This window comes from Meles meles, chromosome 13 (genome assembly GCF_922984935.1).
Source record: "Meles meles chromosome 13, mMelMel3.1 paternal haplotype, whole genome shotgun sequence".
In the NCBI taxonomy this organism is placed as follows: domain Eukaryota; kingdom Metazoa; phylum Chordata; class Mammalia; order Carnivora; family Mustelidae; genus Meles; species Meles meles.
Window position 1 is genome coordinate 59,347,175 of NC_060078.1, and position 26,869 is coordinate 59,374,043.

Below are 26,869 nucleotides of genomic sequence, written 5' to 3' on the forward strand. Positions count from 1 at the left end.
CTATACCTCATTGCTTCCTAAGAAATCAGCTCAATTTAACAACTTTCACCACAAGCAGAAAGCTCAGAAATATAAATGTGTTACAACCCCTGCCTTCAGGAAGCTGGGAGACTTTCTGGAAAGAAAATACACAAAGAAACTTAAGAGAATACAAACAACATTATTAAAGGAAACAGGACAAGAGCCAAAATTTACCATACAGACTTTAGGAGCTATAAATGAGAAGAGGGATTTGCAATGAGACTTTAAAAGGCTGGCAAGATTGAGATAGGAGAGCAGTAATGAAGGTAGAGATAGCGAGAGAAGAGGTGACAACATGAACCAAGGCAAGAGTGAAAAAATAAACATGGGAAAACAATACGGAAATCAGTCTGACTAGGGAAATGTCTAACTACATTTCACTTTGACAGACACAGTTCTTTCCCAAAGCCAACTAAAAGAGAACTGGAAGGAAACCTGGAGGATTTAAGTATTCATAATGAAACTCTCACTAGCACAGAGCCTAGATCTAAATTACGAGATTAAATACACTGAATTTTCCCAAGTCCTGGAAAAATCAGCAGCAGATAGTACACAAACTTCTGAATCCAAAGATTTATGATCACACTGAGCTTGCAAAAGCAGTCAGAATCTAATCCTGTTCTGTCATCTTGTTGCATCAAAAGGTATTTACTAAGTGTCTCTCAAGGCCAAGATACTGTTTTCAACGAACAGATGCTTATTTAGATTACTCTGGGATGCTGTCAAAATAGAATATTCACTAAGGTTCCGCATAAAGTTGTACTTAATATCCCAGGCAAAAATGTGAGGCAGAAAAGCTGTGTATAAACATTTAGATCTTCCATATTAACAGTAGTCCAGGAACTGGCTTCTATGGAAACCAAACATCATTTTAAATGAAGTAATCAATGGTTTGTATTTCTAGTTCTGTTTCAAGCTTTTATTTTGACAGCAGGAACAAAAACCCTGCTGTATAGCACTATATAGATGGGGAAAGCCCTTAGTCCTTCCAAGTTGCCTGGCTTCTAAATATTTCAAGAGAGTGAGGTAGTTCAAAATTGTAACTTGTACTGTGACAATTGTACTCTGAACTTTGTAACTCCTGTATTTAAGCAAATACCACCATTTGCATAAGCAATAAAGAAACCCAACTCCACCCACAAATGTGGTAACTGTTCCTGTCGCACCTGTCTATCCAGTGTGGGGGCTTCCCTAGGAATCACTCACCTGCACAGATCTGAACGTAGTAATGAAAGGCAACATGATATGATAGCCTGGTCCACTGGGACTCGTTAGTAAAGCTCCTCCCCTGCAAAAAGATGTTTCAATTTGACAAGATTATAAAGAGAGAAATCCTCTTTTTAAATCTAAAGTGCTATAATAAACATTCACTCTTACTCATGCTACTGACCTACTAAAGCCTTACTAATATGAGTTATTCATTATGAACAACTACCAGTCCCTAAAATATCTGCAAAGGTGGAAAAAAGATTAAATTAAACTGCCAATGTTACATCTTGTTTCATAAGCTCCAACAACGATACCTCTGGGTCTCCAGCACTGCTCTCACATACAAAGGATTCTCCTTGGTCTTTAAGCTTCTGAGAACTAATTGTGGAAAAAAAAAATTCTAATGGCTCTTAGCTGCTGTAATTTAATTGTACACAACACAAACCAAATCAAAACTGAATACTTTTAGCCACCAGGTTCAAAAAAGAAGATAACACAAAGTTTCAAAGACTGAGAAAATTTCTGACGCTCAAGACTCTTACTCTACCTGCCTATATTAAAATAGTGGAGGACTAAAGTCTCTATTAAAAATAACAAAAACTTAGCATGGAAAGATGAAGGGTTAAGGGATAAGACTATAAACAGTAGTATATAACCGTGGACTTGTTCACCAGATTCTGGAATGTGAGAAATATGAAAGTACATCTTAAAAATTCCACAAAGTAGGCATTTCGGGGCAAGTATAAAAAAGAAGTCCTACTTACACAGTGAATAATAAATTTATAGGACTTACTTTCTTATCTTGAAAACATAAATAAGTTTCAAAGAATTCATAACAAATAACTAAGAAAAGATGAACTGAGGTCCATCCCTAATTCTTTTGAGAGCCTTACCTTGAAATGTTCTTTCCTCGGTTTTACTGTCAGAAAGACAATGCTGAACTAGGTGGAAATACAGACTAATTTGTCATTTGTTATGCTAGATCTCCATCTGCTAAGACCTATGACTAAAATTGTATTTGAAACTAGCACTTCACAGGGAGGACCCTTTCTAAGATTCAGGATGGATGTGAAAGTAGAAATATCAGTTTCGGAGGATAACAAAAACAAGCAGGAAGTTGAAGCTCTTTCAAATACATTATAAACGAAATTTCTCCAAAATGTCCTCTGCCTACATCAAAAGGAACTGGCTGGAACTATGTTGAAGGAAAAACTATTCCATCTCACCTAGAGAGCAACAAATCCCATACTATTCCTTTCCTCAACTTGAAAAGAAAGAGTAAGGTGGGAGAAGTATATCCCTCAAGGTCCAGGGATATAATAATTGTCATGGTCATCTGGCCTCCTAAGCCAAAACCGGTCACTACTTCCACTATTAGACGAGGAAAAAGTCTAAGGAACAACCACAAACAGGACCAGAGTTTCTAAACGACATCTCTAACTACAAACTAAAAGCCTGGACAGCGGTATGGAATGTAACAATGATTTATCCTCTTCAGTTACAGTGGAGGAGTGACTACTGTCCTTTCTTCCTTCTTCGTTTTTCCCACAAGTAATTGAGTTCTCGGTCTACTAGGAAGACTTCTCTGGAGGACATCTTAACGTCTGCACAAAATGCACAGAGCACCAGAACCAATACCTAGAGAGTGCTCGGCCCCCATATTCCTCCAGGGCTAGAACTAAAACGACTTCCTAAGACTGGAAGAGTTCCCCGATGCCGCAAGAGTACAACTTCGTAGACTCAGTCCAAGGGGAGTCTCCTACCTACTTTAGACCTGTGCTGACTGCACACGCCGCTCACCTGTAGTACACAGCCAGGTGTCCTTCCTCAATCTTGTGGATGGAGGCGTAGAGAAGGACAACCACCAGACTCACCACTGCGGCCACCAGAACTCGGGCTTGAGTCATATTCATCCTTGTTCCTCCTATATGAGGGTGGAAAGGATCCCCAGCCCCCTGAGTGACAAGCCCACCCCCTCCAGTTTCCACCCTCCCTCGGGAGAGCTGCCGTCCTTCCGCAGGCCGAGCCAGAGAGTCCTGTGGCCCTTGTCTCGCATTCTCCCCTCCACAAATAGACTACCTCCCCCCTAGCAAACCCCTCAGCCGCAAGCGTGCCGTGGGTGAGCGTCCTGACATCCCCCTCTCTCAACGGGCGCTCCCCACCTTCCCACCCACCCAAACCCGGCGGAGGGCACTAACTGGGAAGGGGCCAGCCGCAGACTCCACAGGGAGGCCGACCCTAAGGCCGTGCCTCACGGATCAGTGACGCATCGCCGCCGCCCGCACGTGCAGCCACCTCCTGGGCCGCTCCAACCGCCGCCAGCAGCCGGCCCCGCCCACTCGCCCGGCACTGCGGCTGCGCAGCCACGCACGCCGTCGCAGCGCTCACCGCGCCACTAGAAGACGGGGAGCGCGCGGGACAAAATTCTCCCGGCCGCCGGCCTTCGGAGGTACGCGCGCTCATGTCTGCGCCGTGCTGTTTTCCTGCACTGGAAGAGAAGGGAAATCGACCGCCTGGAGTAAGCAAAGATGTAGAGAAAAGGAGATGGAGCCTGGGACGAGGGACTGGTCAGTTTGTTCCTGTGCAGAAACCCACTTCTGCACTCTCAGCGTGGTAGCTGTTTGTTTATACCGTGCTTCAGGCACGGATCCTGTGCGAATTCAGGAGCAATAGACCTATTGCAAGAAAAATATTGTGGAAGTTCAGAAGAGAAAGATATTCAATTTGACCACGTCGGTCAGTTATCGGGTATTTTTCTGAACACCGATTAACGTCCCGCAATATTGATCCAGTGAGGACTTCATAAAGGTCATCCCAAATAGGAACAGAATGAGTTAAGCACGTAAAAGTGGGTGGGGGTGGGGGTGGGGGTGGGTGTGTTGGAGCGGAGGGCCTCCAGGTAGGCTAAAAAAAACACTGCAACTTCCTTGAAGCCCACGTAATGGAAAGGAACCGAACAGGCTATGCCAGGCCCAGACTCTGAAAGGCTTGCATGCATGTTTTCCGTAGAGAGAGGGAGCTGGATGACTAGAGAACAGACTTTTTTAACCAGAGTCTTCGGTTAAGTTACAGATTTTGTGCATACATTACCAAGACCAAAATGGACAAAGTTAAAAAGCAGAGATGGGAATTAGATGGATAAATACAAGGGAAATAAAGGCAGTGTATTTAGAGTAGGTTGGGCAGTAATCCTGTAAACCTTGAAAGGCTAGTGGAACAACAGCTGGACAAGGGAGGGCATGGCAGGGCTTTGTAACCTTGAGCAGGGAAGTATGGGAAAACAGTACCCTCGGGCTGGTGAGTCTGCAAAATAGCTTAGAGTGGAAACAGATTGGAGGCAGAGAAGCCAAGTACTTAGGAAACTGCAGGCCCAAGGTTACTAAGGTAGTAATTGGAAATGGAAGTCCTAAATAGGATTTCAGATCTTCATTAAGCAAGCCCTCCCAGACCACTCTGCCCTCTCCCTTCAGTAAATGCACTTACCTGTATTGTTCATAGGACTTTTATTACCTACAAATATCTGAGACCTTGTCTGTTCCGGGTAAATGATATTAGCAAAACTTAGCTATTTTACTTCTAGAAAGTAAGAAGAACAAAAAACAACTTATTCCAGCTCATTTTCTGGATGGATTTTCTTCGTTTTTCAAATACTGCTGGAATTACAGAATGAAACGTATATTCGCAATTGCCATCCAACTCTGAAGAGGTGCGACCCAATAAAAAATAAGAGTATAGAAACAAGTCTTAGGTGATCTCTCGCTATAACCTGTTCTGACTCAGTAGTACCTTCCCATATCACCCAAGCCACACCATAAAATGGCCACACCCTACAGCAGATCTTTCATCAGTTATTACAGTGATATTTAGAAAATATGCAGTCATCTAAACAGTAAATTCTTTAAACAATTATTTCAGTGTTTGGATGGTTTACAATATTCAGACTCCCAGATAAGCATTCTTCTTGTACTGCCTTTGTTAACTGTTTCTAATCTTGCCATCGAGCTCACTGTCTTCCAAGCAACAGGTACTCTATATGTGTTTTGTTGATTAAAACCTTCTAGAACTAGAGAAGCAAGAAATAGACTGCCTATTAAAATAGCTGACAGGGGTGCCTGGGTGGCTCAGTTGTTAAGCATCTGCCTTTGGCTTGGGTCATGATCCCAGGGTCCTGAGCCCCTGAGGGGCCCAATGAGCCTCACGTTGGGCTCCCTGCCCAGCAGGAGGCCTGCTTCTCCCTTTCCCACTCCCCTGCTAGTTTCCCTCTCTCGCTGTCTCTGTCAAGTGGGTGGCTCGGTGGGTTAGGCCGCTGCCTTCGGCTCAGGTCATGTTCTCAGGGTCCTGGGATCGAGTCCCGCATCGGGCTCTCCACTCAGCGGAGAGCCTGCTTCCCTTCCTCTCTCTCTGCCTGCCTCTCTTGTGGTTTCTCTCTGTCAAATAAATAAATAAATAAAATCTTAAAAAAAAAAAAAAAATGAAATAGTTGACAGTCAGAATTTCCATATTTAGAGAAACAATAGTACCAGATAACTAAAAAGTTAGGGGGAGACAGCCCCAAGATTTCAAACTGGATTTCCATGATGGAAAATGACACTACTAGCAAAATGGGGGTGGGGTGAATAAGACCTCAGTTTATAGAGCAAGATATGAGCATGGTTTTTAGATATGGAAAGTGGTGATAGGACATCTCAGGAGAAAAGGCTATATTAAAATAAGCTGCCCAATGCTGTTTTTACTGTTAAGTCCTATTTAATTCCTAAGGCCCATTAAAAGTTATACTGTGCTCCAGTTCCATTTCATGGGACCTTTTCCTAAACCATATTCAAACATTCTATCATAATCTGATTATAATGAATAGAGATTACAAAAGTAATTTAAAAATATTTAATACACAAAGTAGAAAAAAGTGTCTAGAATATAAAAGCATTTCACATTTTTTTTAAAAACACATAATACCTTCTAAATTATTTAACAGATGACAGATCCACAGTCCTTTATCTGAAACCCTTAGGGCAAGATGTTTCAGAATTATGAAACTTTCAGATTTTAGAAAGGTAATTCAGTGCATATACCATACTACATAAACACCCAGCATGGTCTGTAGCAGCCCCACACCCCCCCCCCCCCGTAATCAAATATGTTAATATTTCCACAGCAAAATGAATATTCACACTAAATGGGAGAAGTAGATTGTCAATTCAGGTTAGATTTGGAAGCAAATGAGTTTGTTACCAAGCTTTTGAAAGACCTTGCTTTCAGAGCTTTTTAGATTTTTGGAATTACAGATAAAGGAGTGCAGATCTTTATAATTTGTACAAGACTTGAAAAATTCATTAAACAAGACCCATTTTTACAAGTGAAAAAATAACAGTCTTTAAACACATTATAAATTAACAGGCATCTTCTTGATATTATTAAATGTACATCTTAAATACATATACACATAGCACATTTAACAAGATTTGTGAGAATTAACTGGTATTAAAGGCACAGATGCATAATTCCTTCTCTAGGAAGGGATACTGTCAAATGTGCAGTTGATTAGGCCAACTCTTTATGTTGCCAGGAAAAGCACTTCTGAATGCAACACAAGGAGGTACAGTATAGTCTTGAGAGGAGACTCTCACAGAAACGGACAAACAACTTTTACTTAGAACACTTACATTAGCTGAAGTTTTGTTTTCCACGTATAGATACTACTTTTGGTCTTATACCCAAAAGTTAAATGATCAAAGTTGTTTTTAGTCAGTTAACTGTCGTATCACGTTTAAAGACAAATGGATTGCCATGATGTGCTTAAGGAGTTATCATTTAAACAAGGGCACTGACAAAAAATTCAATCTGTTCAGAACTCGGAATTTCCTAAAGTCAAAGTATTATGCTTGTAAAATCATGCATATTTTCTGTTCATAGCCACTTCTTCAATTTGCTGGTGTCTGAAGAATGATTTCATGGGAGAAAAACAAATTTCCAACACGTGCACCAACAACTTCCATATGTTTGGGGGCAGTGAATAAGTAGCAAGTCATTCTGTTAACCAACTCCAATCAAGATTCTAAAATCAGGCATGAAAAAGTTACAGTTAGATGTTGACTATAAGCAGTAGGTTTAGGGGTGTTACTTTTTGCAAGTTTTCTGTGTGTTTGGACATTTTATAAACAAAAGTTGAAAAATCGAAAGTATAAGTTACAATTAGAGAGTTTAGTTTTACCTTCTTTCCGTGTGATTAATAAAATATTTCAAAGAGTTTTCATAAATATTTGAAGTAAATAATTAGTGAAAGGAAATTCAAACAGCTGACCTTGAGAGTAACTGTAGTAAAGTTAACTCAGTAAACATTTTATTGTGGTTTCTCCAAGTTTTAACAAATCAGTAATTGACAGTAACCAAATCTTAATACTTCTATTAATTACAACTGTATTAATATTCATTTTGCATACAGTAGTTACTAGATTTGAATTATAGTACAAATCCTGTCCCATCTTATTGGAGAAAATTGATTGCTAAACCAAAAAGGTACAAACCATTCAATTTCAGTGGTCACACTGCAAAAAAAGTTCACCCTTCATTTAATTTGACCAAATACGCTACTGTTGAAGACTATCGATGACATAATCCCAGTATATCTGTGAGTAAGAAACGATAGGAATTTGAGGTCGAGGATATAACTCAAATGTTCTTTGTCTTTCTTCTGAGTTCTTCTCTTCCCCATATGCATCCCAAATGCCAGATGAGGCTAGCATGGAAAGTTAAAAACCTTTGTACCCAACAAACCTAAAACATCCATACCATATAAAACTTACCATCATGCTACTGCCCTGTTCCTCATTTGCTTCATGAATAATAGTGCTTAAATGGCCAAGACAGTTCAAATTTTCTTCTATCATTTGTGCTATAGTCTCCCTGTATGATGAAAAAACAAAACCTTTTCAAATGCAGCAAAGAGGCATATGAATTTACTCTATCTTCTGGTCTTCAGGGTCAGAATGATCACTGCCCTTCCCACAGCCCTGCAAGCCAGCACCCCCGTGCAGCTGATTCCTAGGGTCTTCAAGTTTCCTCCTCCCTCCCACCCAGAAGCAGAATGCTACTTGTTACCCCAGACTATTGCCTCTACCCAGCTCAAATGATAAGAAGTCCACTAGAAGTACAAACTCACTTTCCTCTGAAATGTAAGTGGCACGTACATACATTTCCCCCACTGAAAATGCTTGCTGGGAGGTGGGGGAGATAACTGTAGCACAGAGACATGAAAAATCTTTGTTTCTGGACTATTTCTCTTTCCTTCTAAGTAGCAGCAACATCAGTATGCTTACTTCAGAGACACAAAGGTAGGGGTGAAGATAAAAAAGTACAATCTGGTCTGCAAAGATGAGGGAAGGTGAAAACTCTGGTTGGAAACTATAGATGGGGGCGCCTGGGTGGCTCAGTGGGTTAAGCCGCTGCCTTCGGCTCAGGTCATGATCTCAGGGTCCTGGGATCGAGTCCCGCATCGGGCTCTCTGCTCAGCAGGGAGCCTGCTTCCCCCTCTCTCTCTGCCTGCCTCTCTGCCTGCCTCTCTGCCTACTTGTGATCTTTCTCTCTGTCAAATAAATAAAATCTTAAAAAAAAAAAAAAAAAAAAAAAAGGAAACTATAGATGATAGCTATGAAAAAGAAAACAAGCAAGCTAGTTCCTGAGGATAGCAGAAGAAAATAGCGTCACTCAGGAGCTTCCCAGAACCAACAAGTATCCCTGGAAGTTTATATTTGAAGGAAATCCTGATTCTGGTTTCTACCTTCCCCACTTCCCTCTGCCTTATGGCCTCTATCCTTTACCTTTTTCCAATCCTCTGTCTCTACCTTACTAGGCCATGAATGGTAGCCACTATAAGCTCAGAACTAAATTCTAATTTAGCTCATATTCAAAAGATGGAAAAACTGAGGCCAACAGATTCTAATCCTTGGTGGTTAAGTACTATGTGTACATTATAATAGAAATCAATTTTTTACTTCATAGTGTATTCCTACTGGAAAACATATTTAAAATTCCTATCTGATATGCTTTTGCTAACAACCACAACCTCAAATTAGAAATTACCTGTATAGAGATGACATTTGCAACCATTAGCATCCCCTAACAAACCTAAATGCCTTTAATAAAAGCAAAAAGGTTAGTAATGTATTGAATTTTATTTGCTTCAACTCTGATTAGTGGAATATTTCCTAAAGTCAATTGAATTACAGCCTATGCTGTATCTGTGGGTGTGTTACATTGGGCCAAATCTCTAATGATCCCAAGATATACCTTTCAACTTGCTTTCTTTAAAAAAAAATAAAATACCTGATATCAGCTTTCCTTCCTGCCATGTGCGTTTCTCTCATAAAAGCAGAGTACAGAATGTGCAGCTGCATGACCTCCTGAGCAGTGATGTACATGGCTGATGCTGCACACGCAAAACTAATTATGGGCAGAGCTTCTAGGTAATGCTGGTGCTGCTGCAGAGGTCTCCATGAGTTGTGAAAAAAGCGACAATACACAAACTAGCACAGAGCCACTGGCTCTGGATACAGCACATCTTATGCTGAGAAAAATAACAGAAATGGATAGTCATTCAGCTTTTAGCAGAAGAGCAGGAATTAATAAAAGAAAATATAGAGCTTCAAACTTGAGTTCTTTGCAAAACTGATTTAAGGCACTGAAAAAAGTCTGATTTTGGAGACACTAAGTTATAAAATGAGTAGAATAAGCTCAATAATTCATTAGAGTGGTGATGGTAAAGGACACCAAAATGATAAATGCAAAAGAACATAATTTCTGAGATAAATGGTTATGGAAGAAATAGTTGAGAAAGAACTCAGAACTAGGATTAGGTGATTTAGCTAAATAAATAATATTTGTTGATATTTACTTCCCAAGCACTTCACATACAACATCTAATTCAATTTTCACAGCCGTTCCCATTTAACAGGTGAAGAATGTGAACATTAAAAGAATCAAGTTAATTTGCACAAGGTTATTACAAAGGGACAGTCAGGATTCAACCCTGGTCTATAAGGCACCAAAGACTATGTCTTAACCACTACGCTCTACTCTACCTCATTCCTACCACTACTCTTGAAAACAACTATCTATTGTTGCAAAGTGAACCCACCCATCTTGAGGAGTTACCACACATGACAGAGGATGTTCACGTTCTGTTGAAGCTGGGGGAAGCCATGCTGATGCCTGAGGGGTTACTGCACCTTCTAGACTGGATACTACAAGGGACCGGGCAGAACTCTGTGTCTGAAGGGGAAAAAAGTAAATAAAAAGATTATAGTCAAGCATCACCATTGATTCATACAATTCCTACAACATTCCTAAGATTTACACTTCTACTGTTCTCATATACACAACCAGAGTATTTCTGTGCAAAACTATTCCCATCTTTATGTAAGGATTTCTGTACAACTGTCCTCTCCTGGACCCCTTTCTTGACTAAAACAAAATGTATCTGCCCTTCTCATTCCACGTTAGTTGGAGGGAAAAAAGAACCCATTGAACAAGGAGTTAGTTTCATTAACTCATCAAGCACATCTACCCCCCAATTGGGTTGGGATACCACAGTGGTCTAGGGCTGGAAGGAATGGATAAACATGAGACTAGAGAGGAAAGAAATAATGGAGGATGATCAGGAAGTCCTGAGTTGAATTGCTAGTGAAACACCAAGCAAAGAACATGAGCATCAACCTAACACAAAATGCACACATCTTTAAAAGGACCTAGGTCATGCTGAATCCCTTTTGCAGGGAATACCAGCAAATCAATGTCACATTAAATAATTCATTAAAAGTTAGGGCGTCTGGGTGGCTCAGTCGGTTAAGCGTCTGTCTTCAGCTCAGGTTGTGATCCTGGTCCTAGGATTAAGTGCTTTGTGGGGCTCCCTGCTCAGTGGGGAGCCTGCTTCTCCCTTTCCCTCTGCCACTCCCCCTGCTCGTGCTCTCTTTCTCTGTCAAATAAATAAAATCTTCAAATTGAAAAAAATAATAATTCATTAGAAGTTACTTACACAGGCAATTTTAAGGAGATGCCATATTTCTTTCTGTCTCTTTCCCTGCATAAACATGACAGTATTGTCAGCTTCTTTGATGTTACTGAGGGCCACTTCCACCTTGGGCAGTAGATCAATAATCTTCTGTTTACAGCCCAATAACTTGCTGGAGAGATGAAATCAGTGTCAGATAATTATACATCCTCCCCAAGACTGTACACCATACTCCCACACCCAGTTGGGAAAATGAACCACAATCATCACCAGATTTAGTGACTGATCTCCACAGTGATGTACACAAATAGGACACAACTGGGATCAAACCACCCAAAGGATTGCCAGGTATCTTCCTAGGTCTAATGTATTACCAAAAAGGAATACTACTCTTTGAAAGGAAAATGATAAAAGTACCCTGGATTTTCCGTAGGAAATAAAACAACTTTTCTACCTCAGATGACCAAACAGCTCCTTGAGAACCCGGTCCTGACTCTGAACAGTATGCACAATGATCTTCACCATTTCCGTGCTGTCGCTGTAGTATTGATCTATAAAAGATCTCAATCAGTGGGTATAACCTCTCTTCTGAATAAATACATCAGCCTCCAAATAAAAAAATTCCTAAAAATCTGGAGCTACTTTTAATAAGCATCTCCATTTAAATTTAAAACTGATTAAAAATTTAAGATTATATAATATATAAACAATTATATATCTAAAAACAAAGCACGTTTGTCTGTGTATAATGCATATTTAAATTTATCACTGTTATCTTCACAGAACTTAGTTGCCTGTTTTGAGAAGAATATGTTTACCCATCTTTAACCCATATTAACCCAAATCCCAGATACATATGCAGCTTTCTGGCTGAAATATCAATTTCCCTTGGATGATTAACATCATTTATTTAAAAAAGCAGAACAGGGGTGACTGGGTGGCTCAGTCAGTAAAGCGTCTGCCTTCAGCTCAGGTCATGATTCCGAGTCCTGGGATCAAACCCCACATTGGGCTCCCTACTCAGCTAAGAACCTGCTTCTTCCTCTCTCTCTGCCACTCCTCCTACTTGTGCGTGCTCTCTCTCTCTCTCTCTGTCAAATAAATAAAATCTTAAAAAAAAAAAAAAAAAGAACAACAAAAAAAATAGGACAATTCATCAAACTTTCACTGGTTCAAAAGAAGGAGGCCCTTCCCCCATCTAGGTTGCTTGGGATTTTATGTTTATCCATCTGTTTACAGCCCATGAAAACTTTGAAAAAAAAAACTGACGACTTAAGGCAAATCTGATGCACTAATAAAAGGACCTGCAGATGCTGAAAGTTTAGTTTGAGGACAAAACTGGAAGATGACAAATGTCCTCAAATAGGATGGCTGTGTGGAAACCGTGAGTGAGTTCTACAGTTTATAGGAGACGTACCTCAATTAAAAAAACAAAACAAAGCAACAACAACAACCAAAAAAACCAGTGTGCCTGGGTGGCTCAGTCGGTGATTTTGCTTAGGTCATGATCTCAGGGTCATGACACTGAGCCCTATTGTCAGGCTCCACACTCTCTCCCTTTCCCTTTGTCCAGGCTGTGCTGTCTCCCTCTCTCTCAAACAAACAAAAACAAAAAAGCATTGTTATATTTCAGGAAGTGGTATTCAAAGTTTTTAAAACTGGAAGACTGCTCATAGATCATGCTGGTTATTTCCTTGGACAATAATTAATCTCAATGCAAAAATATTATTTGCTATTATATACTTAACACTTCTCATTTAACCCTCATAGGAGTCCTGTGAGATGGCTACTATTATTACCCACATTTTACTATGAAAGGGGAATCCCAAAAGGTTTTTAGGAAGTTCAGGATCCTTTGTTATCACTGCAAAGACCTCTCCCTCATAGCCCAGATTTATTCCCCACACATGTCCCTCTTTGTCTCTCCCTTACTAACACTGAAATACAGAGGTTCCAAACAGGCTCCTCTCCCAACAGCAGTCCTTCCTAAATCCCACAGACCAGAAAAGCTTCCCCATATAGTTAGCTTGTTTAGATGGTCAGAGACCTCAGAACATTCACCTTCTCCAGAATACAAAAATGAAGAAAGTTGTTTTTCACCATTTTTAGCTTAACAAGAGTCTCAAGTCAACTCTAAGCTAGAAAAGACATCAGAGACCATTTATCAAGTATGATTACATAAGCTCCAACAATAGATGAAACTTCTTGTTACAACTAATTTGTCACTCAAGATAATGATCAGTTCAAAGAAGCTACCCAGATAGCAAATTTATTTCTAGGCTCTATGATACACTAGTATGCTGACAGGGCTACTGCAAAGTTTTTATAAAAATAATCTGGGGGTGCCTGGCTGGCTCAGTCGGTGGAGTGTGCGACTGATCTCAGTTTTATGAATTTGAGCTCCACACTGGGTGTAGAGATTACTTAAAATCCTTAATAATAATAACAACAATAGTAACAACAACAATAGTAACAACAACAACAAGCCAAACAAATGATATCACTGACTACAGGAAGTTAATTTGACTGACCCAATGGATGGAATTTTATATCTCTTTATCTGCAATACCCAATTAACTGGCTAGAAGACTAGGAGTACTATTGATTAAAGAGAAAAAAGAATTAGACTTGCTCTACTGAAATCTTAAGTTTCAATTATTTTATTCTAACCATAACTTCTATTATTTATATCACTTTCTGTCAATACCTTGAACTTTTTTGTCTTCTATGAGCAAAATCCTAAGCCTGGATCAGTCTAACCATCTGCTCCATCAGTTTCTGCAGCCAAGCCCAAGCCACTAAACACCACCAACAAAAAAATTATACTACCATTTCCTCTGTCGTCACTACTAATTTACAGGTCTTCACTTCTGCTCTGGATTCTGTTTTGTTTTGTTTTTTGTTTTTTTTTTAAGATTTTATTTATTTACTTGAGAGACTGAGAGCATGAGAGGGAAGAGGGACAGAGGAAAAAGCAGACTACCCGCTGAGCAGGGAGCCTGATGGAGGACTCCATCCTGGCCCTCCAGGATCATGAGCTGAGCTGAAGGTGGTCACTTAACCAACTGAGCCCCCCAGGCACCCCTCTGCTCTGGATTCTTAATAAATGTTCTGGATCAGCAACATCTTCCACTGCATACACCAGCTTTTAAAAATCTTTAGCATACTCTTTAAATCTATGTAGTCATCACTTCCTCTGTTAATCCCATCACCTCTTCTGTTAACAGTTAACTCCACTTCTTACTTCAGGACCGGTGGCCACAAGACAGTAAGATCCCCACCTTCCAACCCCTACACTCACAAAAGTGTCAGTATCTGCACTGACAATCGCTCTAATATCAGTGGAAGCAAGCCTAATTGAGTCAGCCTCTCAAGCTTGTTTAGGGACCTCCCTTTCCACAGGCTTTTGGGCCCAAGCACTTAAATATGCTCAAGTCTACCTTCTGAAGACTGAACTCCCGGAATCTATCTCTCTTGGCTCCTCACCTCTTCTTTCCTTAACAGCAAAGTTTCTGAAAAGAATAGCCTAGATAAGCAGTTCTAAACTCACTGGTCTCAGGACCCCTGTACACTCAAAAATTCTTAAGAACCCAAAGGTGTTTTTTGGGAATTAAACTGAGAAGTTTAAAAATATTTACTTATTTACTTAAAAATAACAAAAAACTCATTACCTTTGAAACATATTTTTATTAAAAATAACTATTTTCCAAAATATGTTAGTGAGAAAACTAGCCTTGTTTTACATTTTTGCAAGTCTTTTTAATATCACCACTGTTCTCCTCAAAAAAGTTTAGGTCCTAAGAAGCTGACAAATTTCACTTGATGGATACAAGTTTTTCTAAATTCTATTTTTTTGCCTGAAATATGGAATTTTATCATTGCCAACTAACGTTGTTTTTTTCCCTTAAAATGACAGTCATGCTTCATTAACTTTTGAGAAGACACCTGCCACAGTGGCTTTCCTGAGAAAAACAGAGGACTTCAGTATGGAGCAGAAATGCTCTAGGGGCACTTCCCCTTTTATCATACAGAATATTGAAAAGACATGAACCCAAAGGTTGAGATTTAAATAGAATTCTTACTACTTATCTAGTACATACTTAAATGAACCTTTTTTTTTTTTTTAACTGTGATTGCATAGTGGTGAAAAGTATGACTACTTATATAGTTTGGTACTTGTGCCATGATCCATGCTAAGTAAGGTATAAGCTGTTTACCTACCAATGCTTTTCACAGCATCAGTGAAAATGTCAACATAGTGAAAAACGCAAATGTCTTAGTGTTATGAAAATAGTTTTGTCCTCATCAATCCTCTGGGGTTCATGAACCACAATTTGGGAATTGCTGGTCTAGACTGACTTCTCTATTTCTTCCTGTCTCATTCCTCCCTCATCCTCCCATAATCTGAGTTCTGTTCCCAAAAGGCCGTATTTTGCCAAGATCAACAATGATGTCCAAACTGCTAAGTTGAATGTATGCTTACATCACATTTTTATTACCCACACCTCTGTAGCATTTCATCCCACTCACTGAACACTTTCTTCTTGAAACTCTCTCTGTCTCCATCTATATATTCTGGTCATTTCTCAATCTTCTCTGCCAGCTCTTCTGCTTCTAGCCATTTCCTGAATGTTGGTATTCTCTGGGATTCATCTTTGGCTTCCTCACTCGACTTACTTTTCCAAGATGGTCACTTTAGTCCTATGGTTGATCATTCTCAAATAGCTAAATATCTAGCCCCAACTTTTCTACTAATTCCATATACATATGTACATGTATGTATATGTGTACTTATGTATACATACATACATATACGTACCTACATATATATATTTAATACTGTTTATTAGACATCGCTACTTTAATATCCCACTGACTCCCTAACATCAACATGTACAAAAATGAATTCATCTTCTTTTTCCATCAGGTCCGCCATCCTTTCTATACTTGCTTTTATGGTGAGTGGTCCTACTGACCATGCACCCAGCTGCCATAGCCAGAATCTTGGGAGGCATCCCTAGTCCAGCTCCAGCCACCCATATTCAATCCATCACCCAACACTATCAGTTCTACCTCCTAAATGTCTCTCTTGCCTTTACCTTCCTCTCACCCAGTCTCCACAGTTCAGGCTCTCTGCCTTAGCTCATGGCCCATCCTATACTGAGTTATGATTATTTCAAAAGCCTCATAAACAATGCCTGTCTTCAGTCTAGCCTCACTATGTGCAATGTTACCAAAGCCGTGCTTCTGAAATGCTCATCTGGTCATGCCATTCCCCTGCTTAAAACATGTTAAAGTTTCTCTTTGCTATCATGATGAAATCCAAACTCTTTACTATAACAGACCAGATCCTTTATGATCCAGCCACATCTGATCCAGCCTCTCCCCTGAAACTCTACAATCCAGTCACTGCATTTCCTCAAACATGCTAAGTGTTACACATATGTGTCTTTACTCACTATACTTGTACATCCAAGAACCCGGCTCCTTTCCCTACTACTTACTCTTTAAGGCTTATCTCAGATGTCATCTCCTGCAATAACCTCCTCTAACCATCCCTGACCCCAGGCAGCATTAGGTGCCTATCTTATATATATATACCTCATAATTGTCTACAGGAATAAACTGAATGAATTCCCCTCCAATAAAAACCAATGTAGAGGAGATCACATTATTTGTTAAGATAGCATTTCATATGGATGGATATTAAAATGCACATGTTTGTAAATTTTAAAGTATAAAACATGTCTTTTACTTATTGGTAATTTAGGTATATATAGCAAATTAAGGCACAGGCTTAACCTTTTATTTCTTCTACAACCCAGCAAAACAAATCAATTTTTAACAGAGGATAGTATCTCGCAGATACATAATACTTTATACTTCTCAAGGCATTTTCACAAAACACCTCTCAAATACATTGCTACACACACTCACTGGATTAGGAAAGTGAGGTTTCAGCCCCATTTTACAGAAGAGGAAAATTGAACACAAGAAAATTAGAGGGGCACCTGGGTGGCTCAGTGGGTTAAAGCCTCTGCCTTCGGCTCAGGTCATGAGCCCAGGGTCCTGGGATCGAGCCCCACATCGGGCTCTCTGCTCAGCAAGAAGCCTGCTTCCCTTCCTCTCTCTCTGCCTACTTGTAATCTCTGTCTGTGTCAAATAAATAAATAAATAATCTTTAAAAAAAAAAAAAAAAAAAAAAGGAAAGGAAATTAGGTACTTGGTCAGTAAGCTGCCCAGTCAAGAATCCAAGCTCCAATGCTCTTGTCAACAGACCATGTTCTATATTCCATGTTCTGTATTCAGCACACGTTCGACAGGAATTGTTTTGCCAGTGAAATAAGCGGTAACCAGATGCAGATGAAGGCATCATTTTCAAGGTATGCTACTTTGGTCTAGAACATGGGCCTTCCCTCTAATAACTCCACACCTGAACTCGTTGTACCAAATTCAACTTCTCTAATCTTAAGCAGCACTTATTTTTTCCATCTTTCCTCACATTTTCTTGCTTCCTCTTCCCTTTCTTTGAGTTCCTTTTTTCTCTTTCATTCCTTCCTTTCATTTCCCTTTAGAAAGTCTTCTATCTCAATTTTCTTGTTACTTTGCCTTCCTAATCTCTCACATTCTCACCAACTTAAAAGCTGTTTTACCATAAACAGCTCTATGGCAATACCAAACCTGGAATTTATTCTGCAGCTTGTTTTAAAATCCAATCCCCTGGATTTGTTAAGTTTGTGATGGTTTCCTAAAATGCCTTTGTGTACAGTGATTAAGTGTCTTACCTGAAGGTCTGTGCTTTAACTGCTTATACAGATCAATGGCACGTTGTTCCCTATGAAAGAGAAAACATGCTTCCAAAAGTGAAGATAACTCAATGACTAATAATCAACAACTTGAAATGAACATATTATTTGAATAGAGTATAAACCTATTTTAAAGCAAATACATATTGCCAACGAATATTTTACACAGCATGTCACTGGGTAATAAGCAAGATCTAAAAATACAAAGTTTAGGTGCACCCGTCTGGCTCAGTCAGTAAAGCATGCGACTCTTGATCTTGGTGTCATGAGTTCAAGCCCCACACTGGGTATAGAGATTACTTAAAAGTAAAATCTTTTTTAAAAATTTAAAAAATAAATAAAAACACAAAGTTTAATATACTTCATATCTGCTCTGATCTACCATCACATATACAACATCTCTGCATTAGAAACACTTAAATGGGCAAAAATGAAGGCCTGTGATTAGGGTAAAATTTTTAAATTTCCATCCAGACACTTAGGAAGTTAACCTCATTTAGGGCATTTAATGGACAATAACTTGGGGCTAGAACTATGGTAAGTAGGGCAACAGTTTGTAACTTAGAATACTTGAAAACCTGTTAACATTCACATGAAACGATGCTCTGATTAAAAAAGCAAAGGTCAGGGGCACCTGCGTGGCTCAGTGAGTTCAAGCCTCTGCCTTTTTGCCATTTAGGTCATGATCCCAGAGTCCTGGGATCGAGCCCCACATCAGGCTCTCTGCTCAGTGGGGACCCTGCTTCCCCCTCCCCCCTCTGCCTGCCTCTCTGCCTACTTGTGATCTCTATCAAATAAATAAATAAAATCTTAAAAAAAAAAAAAAAAAAAAAAAGCAAAGGTGATCCCTGAAGTTATTCCCAAAATTTCTGTGACTAAGAAAAACTTCCTTTTAAAATATGATGGCAGGGGCGCCTGGGTGGCTCAGTGGATTAAGCCACTGCCTTCGGCTCAGGTCATGATCTCAGGGTCCTAGGATCGAGCCCCGCATCGGGCTCTCTGCTCCGCAGGGAGCCTGCTTCCTCCTCTCTCTCTGCCTGCCTCTCTGCCTACTTGTGACCTCTCTCTCTGTCAAATAAATAAATAAAATCTTTAAAAAAAATAAAATAAAATAAAATATGATGGCAATGGGGCACGTGGGTGGCTCAGTTATTAAGCATCTGCCTTCGGATCAGGTCATGATGCCAGAGTCCTGGGATCAAGCCCTGCGCTGGGCTCCCTGCTCTGTGGAAAGCCTGCTTCTCCCTCTCTCACTTCCCCTGCTTGCATTCCCCCTCTTGCTGTCTCTCTCTGTATCAAATAAATAAATAAAATCTTTAAAATAAATATAAATAAATAAATAAAATTATGGCAATATATTTGGAGAAAGAAAATCTATGGAAAAGGAAAAATATAGGCTTACTCTGCCAGATACACACAGAAAGTACCATCTGAGACAAAAAATTACAGACATCCATACCAGCAACACAAGACTTCCCTACTTACAGAGATTCCATTAAGTCTCCCTGACGTCTTCCATAAGGGCTCTTCTGCAGCTCCATGATTTCAGTGTGTAGAGACATGATCTGATCCTCCAGGTAACCAATGATACCCACCTAAAATATGATGAATCACAAAAGAAATTACAGGCTCACCACCACAAAACAGAAAAGAACTCAGAGAATGATTTGCTGCAACAGCAGGAGAAATAAATGATTTAACATGAAACACTGACTTTGTTCAAGCTTTTTTATCTTTCAGATTCTGAAAATCTTTCATACAAGGACAGACTTAATACCTATGCTTCTCTCTTTTCTCTTCTGACAACACTAAATTACTAGCATTTGCTTTCTCCTCCTGAGAAGCAGAAAGACAGAGGTGTCACTAACAAGACAGAGAAAAAGTGACGGCCAAAACTGCTGCATCTCAGCTTTATGATTTTCACTGCCTCTTGTGCCCAAATGCCTTGAATAAGAATGCAGAAAGATAAAGACAATGGATTTCCTACCCAAGGATATCAACTGCCTTACCCATGTCCTTCAGGTAGTACTGGCATTCAGGAGAGTAACAATTTAGTGGGACCATGGACAGATTTAACAGCTGAGGAAGGAATATGCCTCCTAGAGAATGAACTATAACCAGCATGACCACATATAGAATTTATTGTCCAAACAAGCATAATTTTGAGAGTAAAAGGGAGTAATTATGGCAAGGCAGGTATAAACTGGGACCATTTCAGGTAACCAGGATGTATAGCTATCCTATCTAAACCACTCACATTGAGTCCCTTGTAGACAGCATATGGATGGGTCCTGTCTTTTTATTCAAACTCAACCCTGTGCTGTTTCATGGGAGCATTTAGGCTGTTCACGTTGAGAGTGATTACTGAAAGATACGGTTTTATTGTCATTATGTTGCCTGTGAAGTCCTTGGTTCTACAGACTGTCTCTGTAAATTTCTGTTCTATATCACTTTTGGGGTCTTTCTCCTTTTATAGAGCCCCTCTTAATATTTCTTGCAGGGTTAGTTTAATGGCCACATATTCTTTCAGTTTCTGCCAGTCCTGGACACTCTGTATCTCTTCATCTGTTCTGAATGGCAGCCTTGCCAGATAAAGTATTTTTGGCTGCATGTTCTTCTCATTTAGTACCCTGAATATGTCTTGCTGCCCCTTCTGGCTTGCCAGGTGTCTGTGGACAGGTCTGATGTTATTCTGATGTTCTTCCCTCTGTATGTAAGGAATCTCTACCTCTTAATTGCCCTTAAGATGATTTCCTTGAGGGGCGCCTGGGTGGCTAGTGGGTTAGACTCTGCCTTCGGCTCAGGTCATGATCCCAGTGTCCTGGGATCGAGCCCCACATCGGGCTCTCTGCTCAGCAGGGAGCCTGCTTCCCTCTCTCTCTCTGCCTGCCTCTCTGCATACTTGTGATCTCTCTCTGTCAAATTAAAAAAAAAAAAATGGTTTCCTTGATTCTGAGATTTGTTGAGTCTTACTATTACATGCCAAGGCGTTGGTCTGTTCTTCTTGATCTTGGAAGGTGTCCTCTCTGCCTCTAGGACACGAATGCTTGTTTCATTCCCCAGATTAGGGAAGTTCTCAGCTACAATTTGCTCAAATATATCTACAACTCCTCTTTCTCTCCCTATTCCCCCCTCAGGGATCCCAATAATTCTGACATTGGAACATTTCATGGCATCACTCTAATTCTGTTTTCATGGATTTTAAGGTGTTTGTTCCAGGACTCCTGTTCCTTCCTTTCAATCAGTTTGTCTTCTACATCACTAATTGTTTCTTCTACCTCATTTACCCCAGCTGTTAAGAGTATCTAGCTTAGATTGCATCTCATTCATAGCATTTTTAAGTTCAGCCTGATTAGCTATCATTTCTGCCCTTAAAGAATCTATGTTGCCTTTAATGGTTTTCCCCAACCTAGCTATTGTCTTCACAACTGTAACCCTGAAATCTACTTCTGACATCTTGCTTATATCCATATCCATTTAGGTCCATGGGAGAAGCCACAGTCTCTGATTCTTTTCTTTGTTGGGAGTTCCTCCTCCTAGTCATTCTGTTGAGGTGTGGTTGAGGGAATGTACAGAGTTGAAAATATCAACCACCTTCCAAGCAAGATGCACCCTTGGAAAATTTGGAGTGATCGGAAGCTACCACACCAAGAAAACCAGCCAAAATGAAATCCAAGAATAAGATTTATAAAGTTAGGGGGAAAAGTGGGGAGTGAGGGGAGAGAGAAATCAGACTCTCTCTTCACAGATGACATGATATTTTATGTGGAAAACCCAAAAGAATCCACCCCTAAATTACTAGAACTCATACAGCAATTCAGTAATGTGGCAGTATACAAAATCAATGCACAGAAATCAGCTGCTTTCCTATACACTAACAATATAACTGCAGAAAGAAAAATTAGGGAATTGATTCCATTTACAATAGCACCAAAAACCGTAAGATACCTTAGAATAAACCTAACCAAAGAGGTGAAGGATCTATACTCCACAAACTATAGAACACTTATGAAAGAAATTGAAGAAGACATAAAACGATGGAAAAACATTCCATGTTCACGGATCAGAAGAATAAACATTGTTAAAATGTCTATGCCTGCCCAGAGCAATCTATACTTTCAACACCATTTTTTTTAAAGATTTTATTTATTTATTTACTTGACAGACAGAGATCACAAGTAGGCAGAGAGGCAGGCAGAGAGAGAGGAGGAAGCAGGCTCCCCGCTGAGTAGAGAGCCCGATGCCGGGCTCGATCCCGGGACCCTGAGATCATGACTTGAACCGAAGGCAGAGGCTTAACCCACTGAGCCACCCAGGCGCCCCTCAACACCATTTTGATCAAAATACCAATGGCATTTTTCAAAGAGCTGGAACAAACAATCCTAAAAATTGTATGGAACCAAAGAAGACCCCAAATCACCAAGGAACTGTTGAAAAGAAAAACAAAGCTAGGGGCTTCACATTGACTGATTTCAAGTTATTTTACAAAGCTGTGATTCCCAAGATAACATGGTATTGGCACAAAAACAAACACACAGATCAGTGAAACAGAATAAAAAGCCCAGATATGGACCCTCAACTCCATGGTCCAGTTAATCTTCAACAAAGCAGGAAAAATATCCAATGGAGAAAAAACAGTCTCTTCAATAAATGGTGCTGAGAAAATTGAACAGCTACATACAGAAGAATGAAACATGACCATTTGCTTACAGCATATACAAAGATAAACTCTAAATGGATGAAAGACCTCAATGTGAGACAGGAATCCATCAAAGTCCTAGAGGAGAAGATAGGCAGTAACCTCTTCGACACTGGCCACAGCAACTTCTTTCAAGACATGTCTCCAAAGGCAAGGAAACAAAAGCGAAAATGAACTTTTAGGGCTTCATCAAGATAAAAAGCTTCTGCACAGCAAAAGAAACTGTCAACAACACAAAGAGGCAACCCACAGAATGGGAGAAGATATTTGCAAATGACACTACAGACAAAAGGCTGATATCCAAGATCTATAAAGAATTTCTCAAACTCAACACCCAAAAAAATAAGTCAAAAATGGGCAGAAGACATGAACAGATACTTCTCCAAAGAAGACATACAAATGGCTAACAGACACATGAAAAAAGGTTCACCTTCATTAGCCATCATGGAAATTCAAATCAAAACCACACTGAGATACCACCTTACAGCAGTCAGAATGGCAAAAATCAACAAGGCAAGAAACAATAAATGTTGGAGAGGTTGTGGAGAAAGGAGAACCCTATTATCCTGCTGGGAATGCAAGGTAGTATAGCCACTTTGGAAACCAGTATGGAGGTTCCTCAGAAAGTTAAAAATAGAGCTACCCTATGACTAGCAATTGTACTACTGGGTGTTTACCCCAAAGATACAGATGTAATGAAAAGAAGGGCCACATGCACCCCAATGTTCATAGCAGCAATGTCCACAATAGCCAAACTGTGGAAAGAGCTGAAATGCCCTTCAACAGATGAATGGATAAAGAAGATGTGGTGCATATATAAAATAGAATATTACTCAGCCATCAGAAAGGATGAATCCCAAAATTTTGCATCAACATGGATGGAACTAGAGGAAATTATGCTAAGTGAAATAAGTCAAGCAGAAAAAGTCAATTATCATATAGTTTCACTTATTTGTGGAACATAAGGAACAGCATGGAGGACATTAGGAGAAGGGAAAAATGAAGTGGCAGAAATCGGAGGGGGAGACAAACCATAACAGACTATGGACTTCAGGAAACAAACTGAGAATTTTAGAGGGAATGGGGGCAGGGGGATGGGTTAGCCCAGTGATGGGTATTAAGGAGGGCACATATTGCATGGAGCACTGGGTGTTATATGTAAACAATGAATCATGGAACATTATATCAAAAACTAATGATGTACTGTATGGTGACTGACATTAACATAATAAAAATTTAAAATTAAAAAAAATAAACCACTCCTAAAAATAACAGCAATAACTACCATTTATTATGTACTCCCATTTAATCTGCATAAGCCTACTAAAAAGTCCACATAATATAATATGGAAACTGAAGTTTAGTGAGGTTTCTGTTTTATCTCATTTGCCCAAAGCCCTTGTTGTTTTTTTTTTTTTTAATCAACTATGGTCCTTCCCTCTACACACACAAAGCATCTACTAGACTTTTGTCTGATATTCAGGAATAACATGAAAAATATTCTACATACCAAAACCAAAGACAATTTCTAAGAGAGACCTCAGGAATTAATAAGCATATAGAATGAACTAGTGATCTTACCTCAGCGTAATGGATAGCCTTTTCTTCCATTTCCTTCCATGCTTTTAACATTTTTTCTGAGGCTAAAAAAAAAGTCTTAATTGATTATCTCAGAAATAACCACACCTTTACTTACTGACCTATCTACTTTCTTGCCATATTAACATCGGAAATGACATCATAGGTTGAACTGTCCCCCAAAAAGATATGTTGAAGTCCTAATTCAGAACCTCAGAATGTGAACTTATTTGGAAACAGGGTCACTACAGATGCAATTAGCTAAATTAAGAGGTCATCTTGGAGTAGGTTTGATTAGTCCAGTATGACTAATATCCTTATAAGAAGAGAAGAGATACAGAGACCCAGACATAAGAAGGGAGAGCTCTACGTTGATAACAGAGGCAGAGATTACAGTGTGGCAGCTATAATCCAAGGAGCCAAGGACTGTTGGCAAACCACGAGAAGCTAGGAAGAAGCAAGGAAATATTCTTCCCCATAGCTCTCAAGGGGCTCATGACCCTGCCAACACCTTGATTTTGGATTTTCAGCCTTTGGAATTGTGAGACAGTAAATTTCTGTGGTTCTAAACCACCCAATTTATAGTAACTTGTTATGGCACCCCCCTAAGAAACCAATATAAATAGTTTTCCCTTAAAAATGAAAAAAAAAAGTAATACATGAACATGATTTTTTTAAAAAATCAAACACTATAAAAGGATATACAAAGAAAAGTCTCTCTTCCTCCTCTCCACTCTAAGGATCTTACATTAATCTTTTGTTACATAGACACATAGCCTTTTCCCTCACAAGTGAAACTATCTCTACATGCTTTTCTTTCTTTGATTTTTTTTTTCCCCAACCTAAAACATCATTGCCATTAAAGACCTAAGTGATCTTTTGATATCAGTACACAGGTCTATGTCATTCTTTTTTAACCCTTGTATAAGATATACAAATGACTAGTCAGAGATAATCTGGTGAAAAAATTATAGTGTTTTGTCACTCACCAGAATGCCTATTATACACAAATAGAAATAAAACATCAATCATAGAACCAGCTCTAGTGGGTAAACTGATTCACTCAATTGGACACTGCTGATCATTTATTCTGAGATACACATACCTTGCTCAAGACAAGTATATGAACAGGATTTGTTTCCCAAAGAAAGAATATGTTTTGTTTTGTTTTTAAAGATTTTATTTATTCATTTGACAGACAGAGATCACAAGTAGGCAGAGAGGCAGGCAGAGAGAGAGGAGGAAGCAGGCTCCCCGCTGAGCAGACAGCCCAACGTGGGGCTCAATCCCAGGACCCTGGGATCATGACCTGAGCCGAAGGCAGAGGCTTAACCCACTGAGCCACCCAGGCGCCCTGAAAGAATATGTTTTATGACAGAAAACAGAAATATTGGTGGTGGCCCCTTCAGCATCTTACATTTCCTTAATACATATGAAGGAAGAGAGCTCAGAGTCAAATATTGAAAAACTAGAGGCTGTGTACTATATTAAAAAAAAAAAAACTGGGACTCGACAGTAGGAGGTTTTGAAGAAAACCCCAGAATTATTTGTGTTATTATTTACAGAAAGATAAGTAGTTTAAAGGAGCACCTGGGTGGCTCAGTGGGTTAAAGACTCTGCCTTCGGCTCAGGTCATGATCCCCGGGTCCTGGGATCGAGCCCCGCATTGGGCTCTCTGCTCGGCAGGGAACCTGCTTCCTCCTCTCTCTCTGCCTGCCTCTCTGCCTACTTGTGACCTCTGTCTGTCAAATAAATAAATAAAATCTTAAAAAAAAAAGAAAAAGATAAGTAGTTTAAGATTTCCCTGGTTAAGGACTCACCCCAATACAGACTTTGTATCTATTTTTTTAATATTTATTTATTTATTTGTTTATTTATTTATTTGAGAGAGAGTGAGAGAGACAAAGAGAACACATGGGGCAGGGGAGAAGGGATGAAGGAGAGGGAGACAGAGTCTTCAGCAGACTCCATGCTGAGCACGAAGCTCACTGTGGGGCTCAGTCTCAGGACCCTGAGATCACAACCTGAGCCAAAACCAAGAGTTGAACACTTAACCAATTATGCCACCCACGCGCCCCAAGACTTTTTATCTATTTTAAAAATCAGGCTTGAAAATCAAAAGCTCTTAAATTGCTTCGAATTTTTCTGGAGCTAAACAATTTTAGTCCAACTACAGTCCAATTGTGGGGAAGTAAAGTTCCTAATCTAAAGGTTAAAAGGAGGTACTATTTAGTACAAACACTGTTTATGATGATGAGGCAACCTGTCTTTTGTTCTAACCTGAATGTAAGTGAAACAATGGGCTATGAGGCAAGAAGGCAACATAGTAGACAGCAGATAGCAACATTTCTTTCAAACATGTTACCCAAACACTTACATATCCCATAAGTCATCTGCTCACTGTATCTTTCCAAGTCAAGCTGAATGCTTTTGTGGAAAAACTCCAATTTAGCTTTCAGTTGCTGAGATGCTGAGATCAAAGTGTTCTTCATTTTTGTCAAGTTAGCATTGTATCTAAGAAGACTTAACCTAAACCACAGCAGAAAAAAAAAA

The 26,869-nt window shown here is 39.6% G+C and overlaps 2 protein-coding genes across 3 annotated transcripts in view; both read right to left on the reverse strand.

Moving 5' to 3' along the window:
- ERLIN1 (ER lipid raft associated 1) overlaps positions 1–3,577 on the reverse strand; it is a 36,882-nt gene extending 33,305 nt beyond the window's left edge. The window contains exons 1-3 of the mRNA XM_046027119.1: positions 3,429–3,577; positions 3,031–3,154; positions 1,228–1,309 (exon numbers count right to left, since the gene is read on the reverse strand). Coding sequence (XP_045883075.1) covers positions 1,228–1,309; positions 3,031–3,143 — 195 coding nt within the window. The 5' untranslated portion in view covers positions 3,144–3,154; positions 3,429–3,577. The remainder of the gene's footprint in view (positions 1–1,227; positions 1,310–3,030; positions 3,155–3,428) is intronic.
- Positions 3,578–6,097: 2,520 nt separating this feature from the next.
- CHUK (component of inhibitor of nuclear factor kappa B kinase complex) overlaps positions 6,098–26,869 on the reverse strand; it is a 43,966-nt gene continuing 23,194 nt past the window's right edge. Inside the window, exons 13-21 of one of the 2 annotated variants that reach the window (XM_046027200.1) lie at positions 26,694–26,845; positions 24,320–24,381; positions 19,525–19,634; positions 18,019–18,068; positions 11,688–11,784; positions 11,258–11,405; positions 10,378–10,494; positions 8,031–8,130; positions 6,098–7,282 (exon numbers count right to left, since the gene is read on the reverse strand). In XM_046027200.1, the coding sequence (XP_045883156.1) occupies positions 8,062–8,130; positions 10,378–10,494; positions 11,258–11,405; positions 11,688–11,784; positions 18,019–18,068; positions 19,525–19,634; positions 24,320–24,381; positions 26,694–26,845 (805 nt within the window). In that variant the 3' untranslated portion in view covers positions 6,098–7,282; positions 8,031–8,061. Of the gene's footprint in view, positions 7,283–8,030; positions 8,131–10,360; positions 10,495–11,257; positions 11,406–11,687; positions 11,785–18,018; positions 18,069–19,524; positions 19,635–24,319; positions 24,382–26,693; positions 26,846–26,869 lie in introns of both variants that reach the window. The other variant, XM_046027199.1, reaches the window with a different exon arrangement.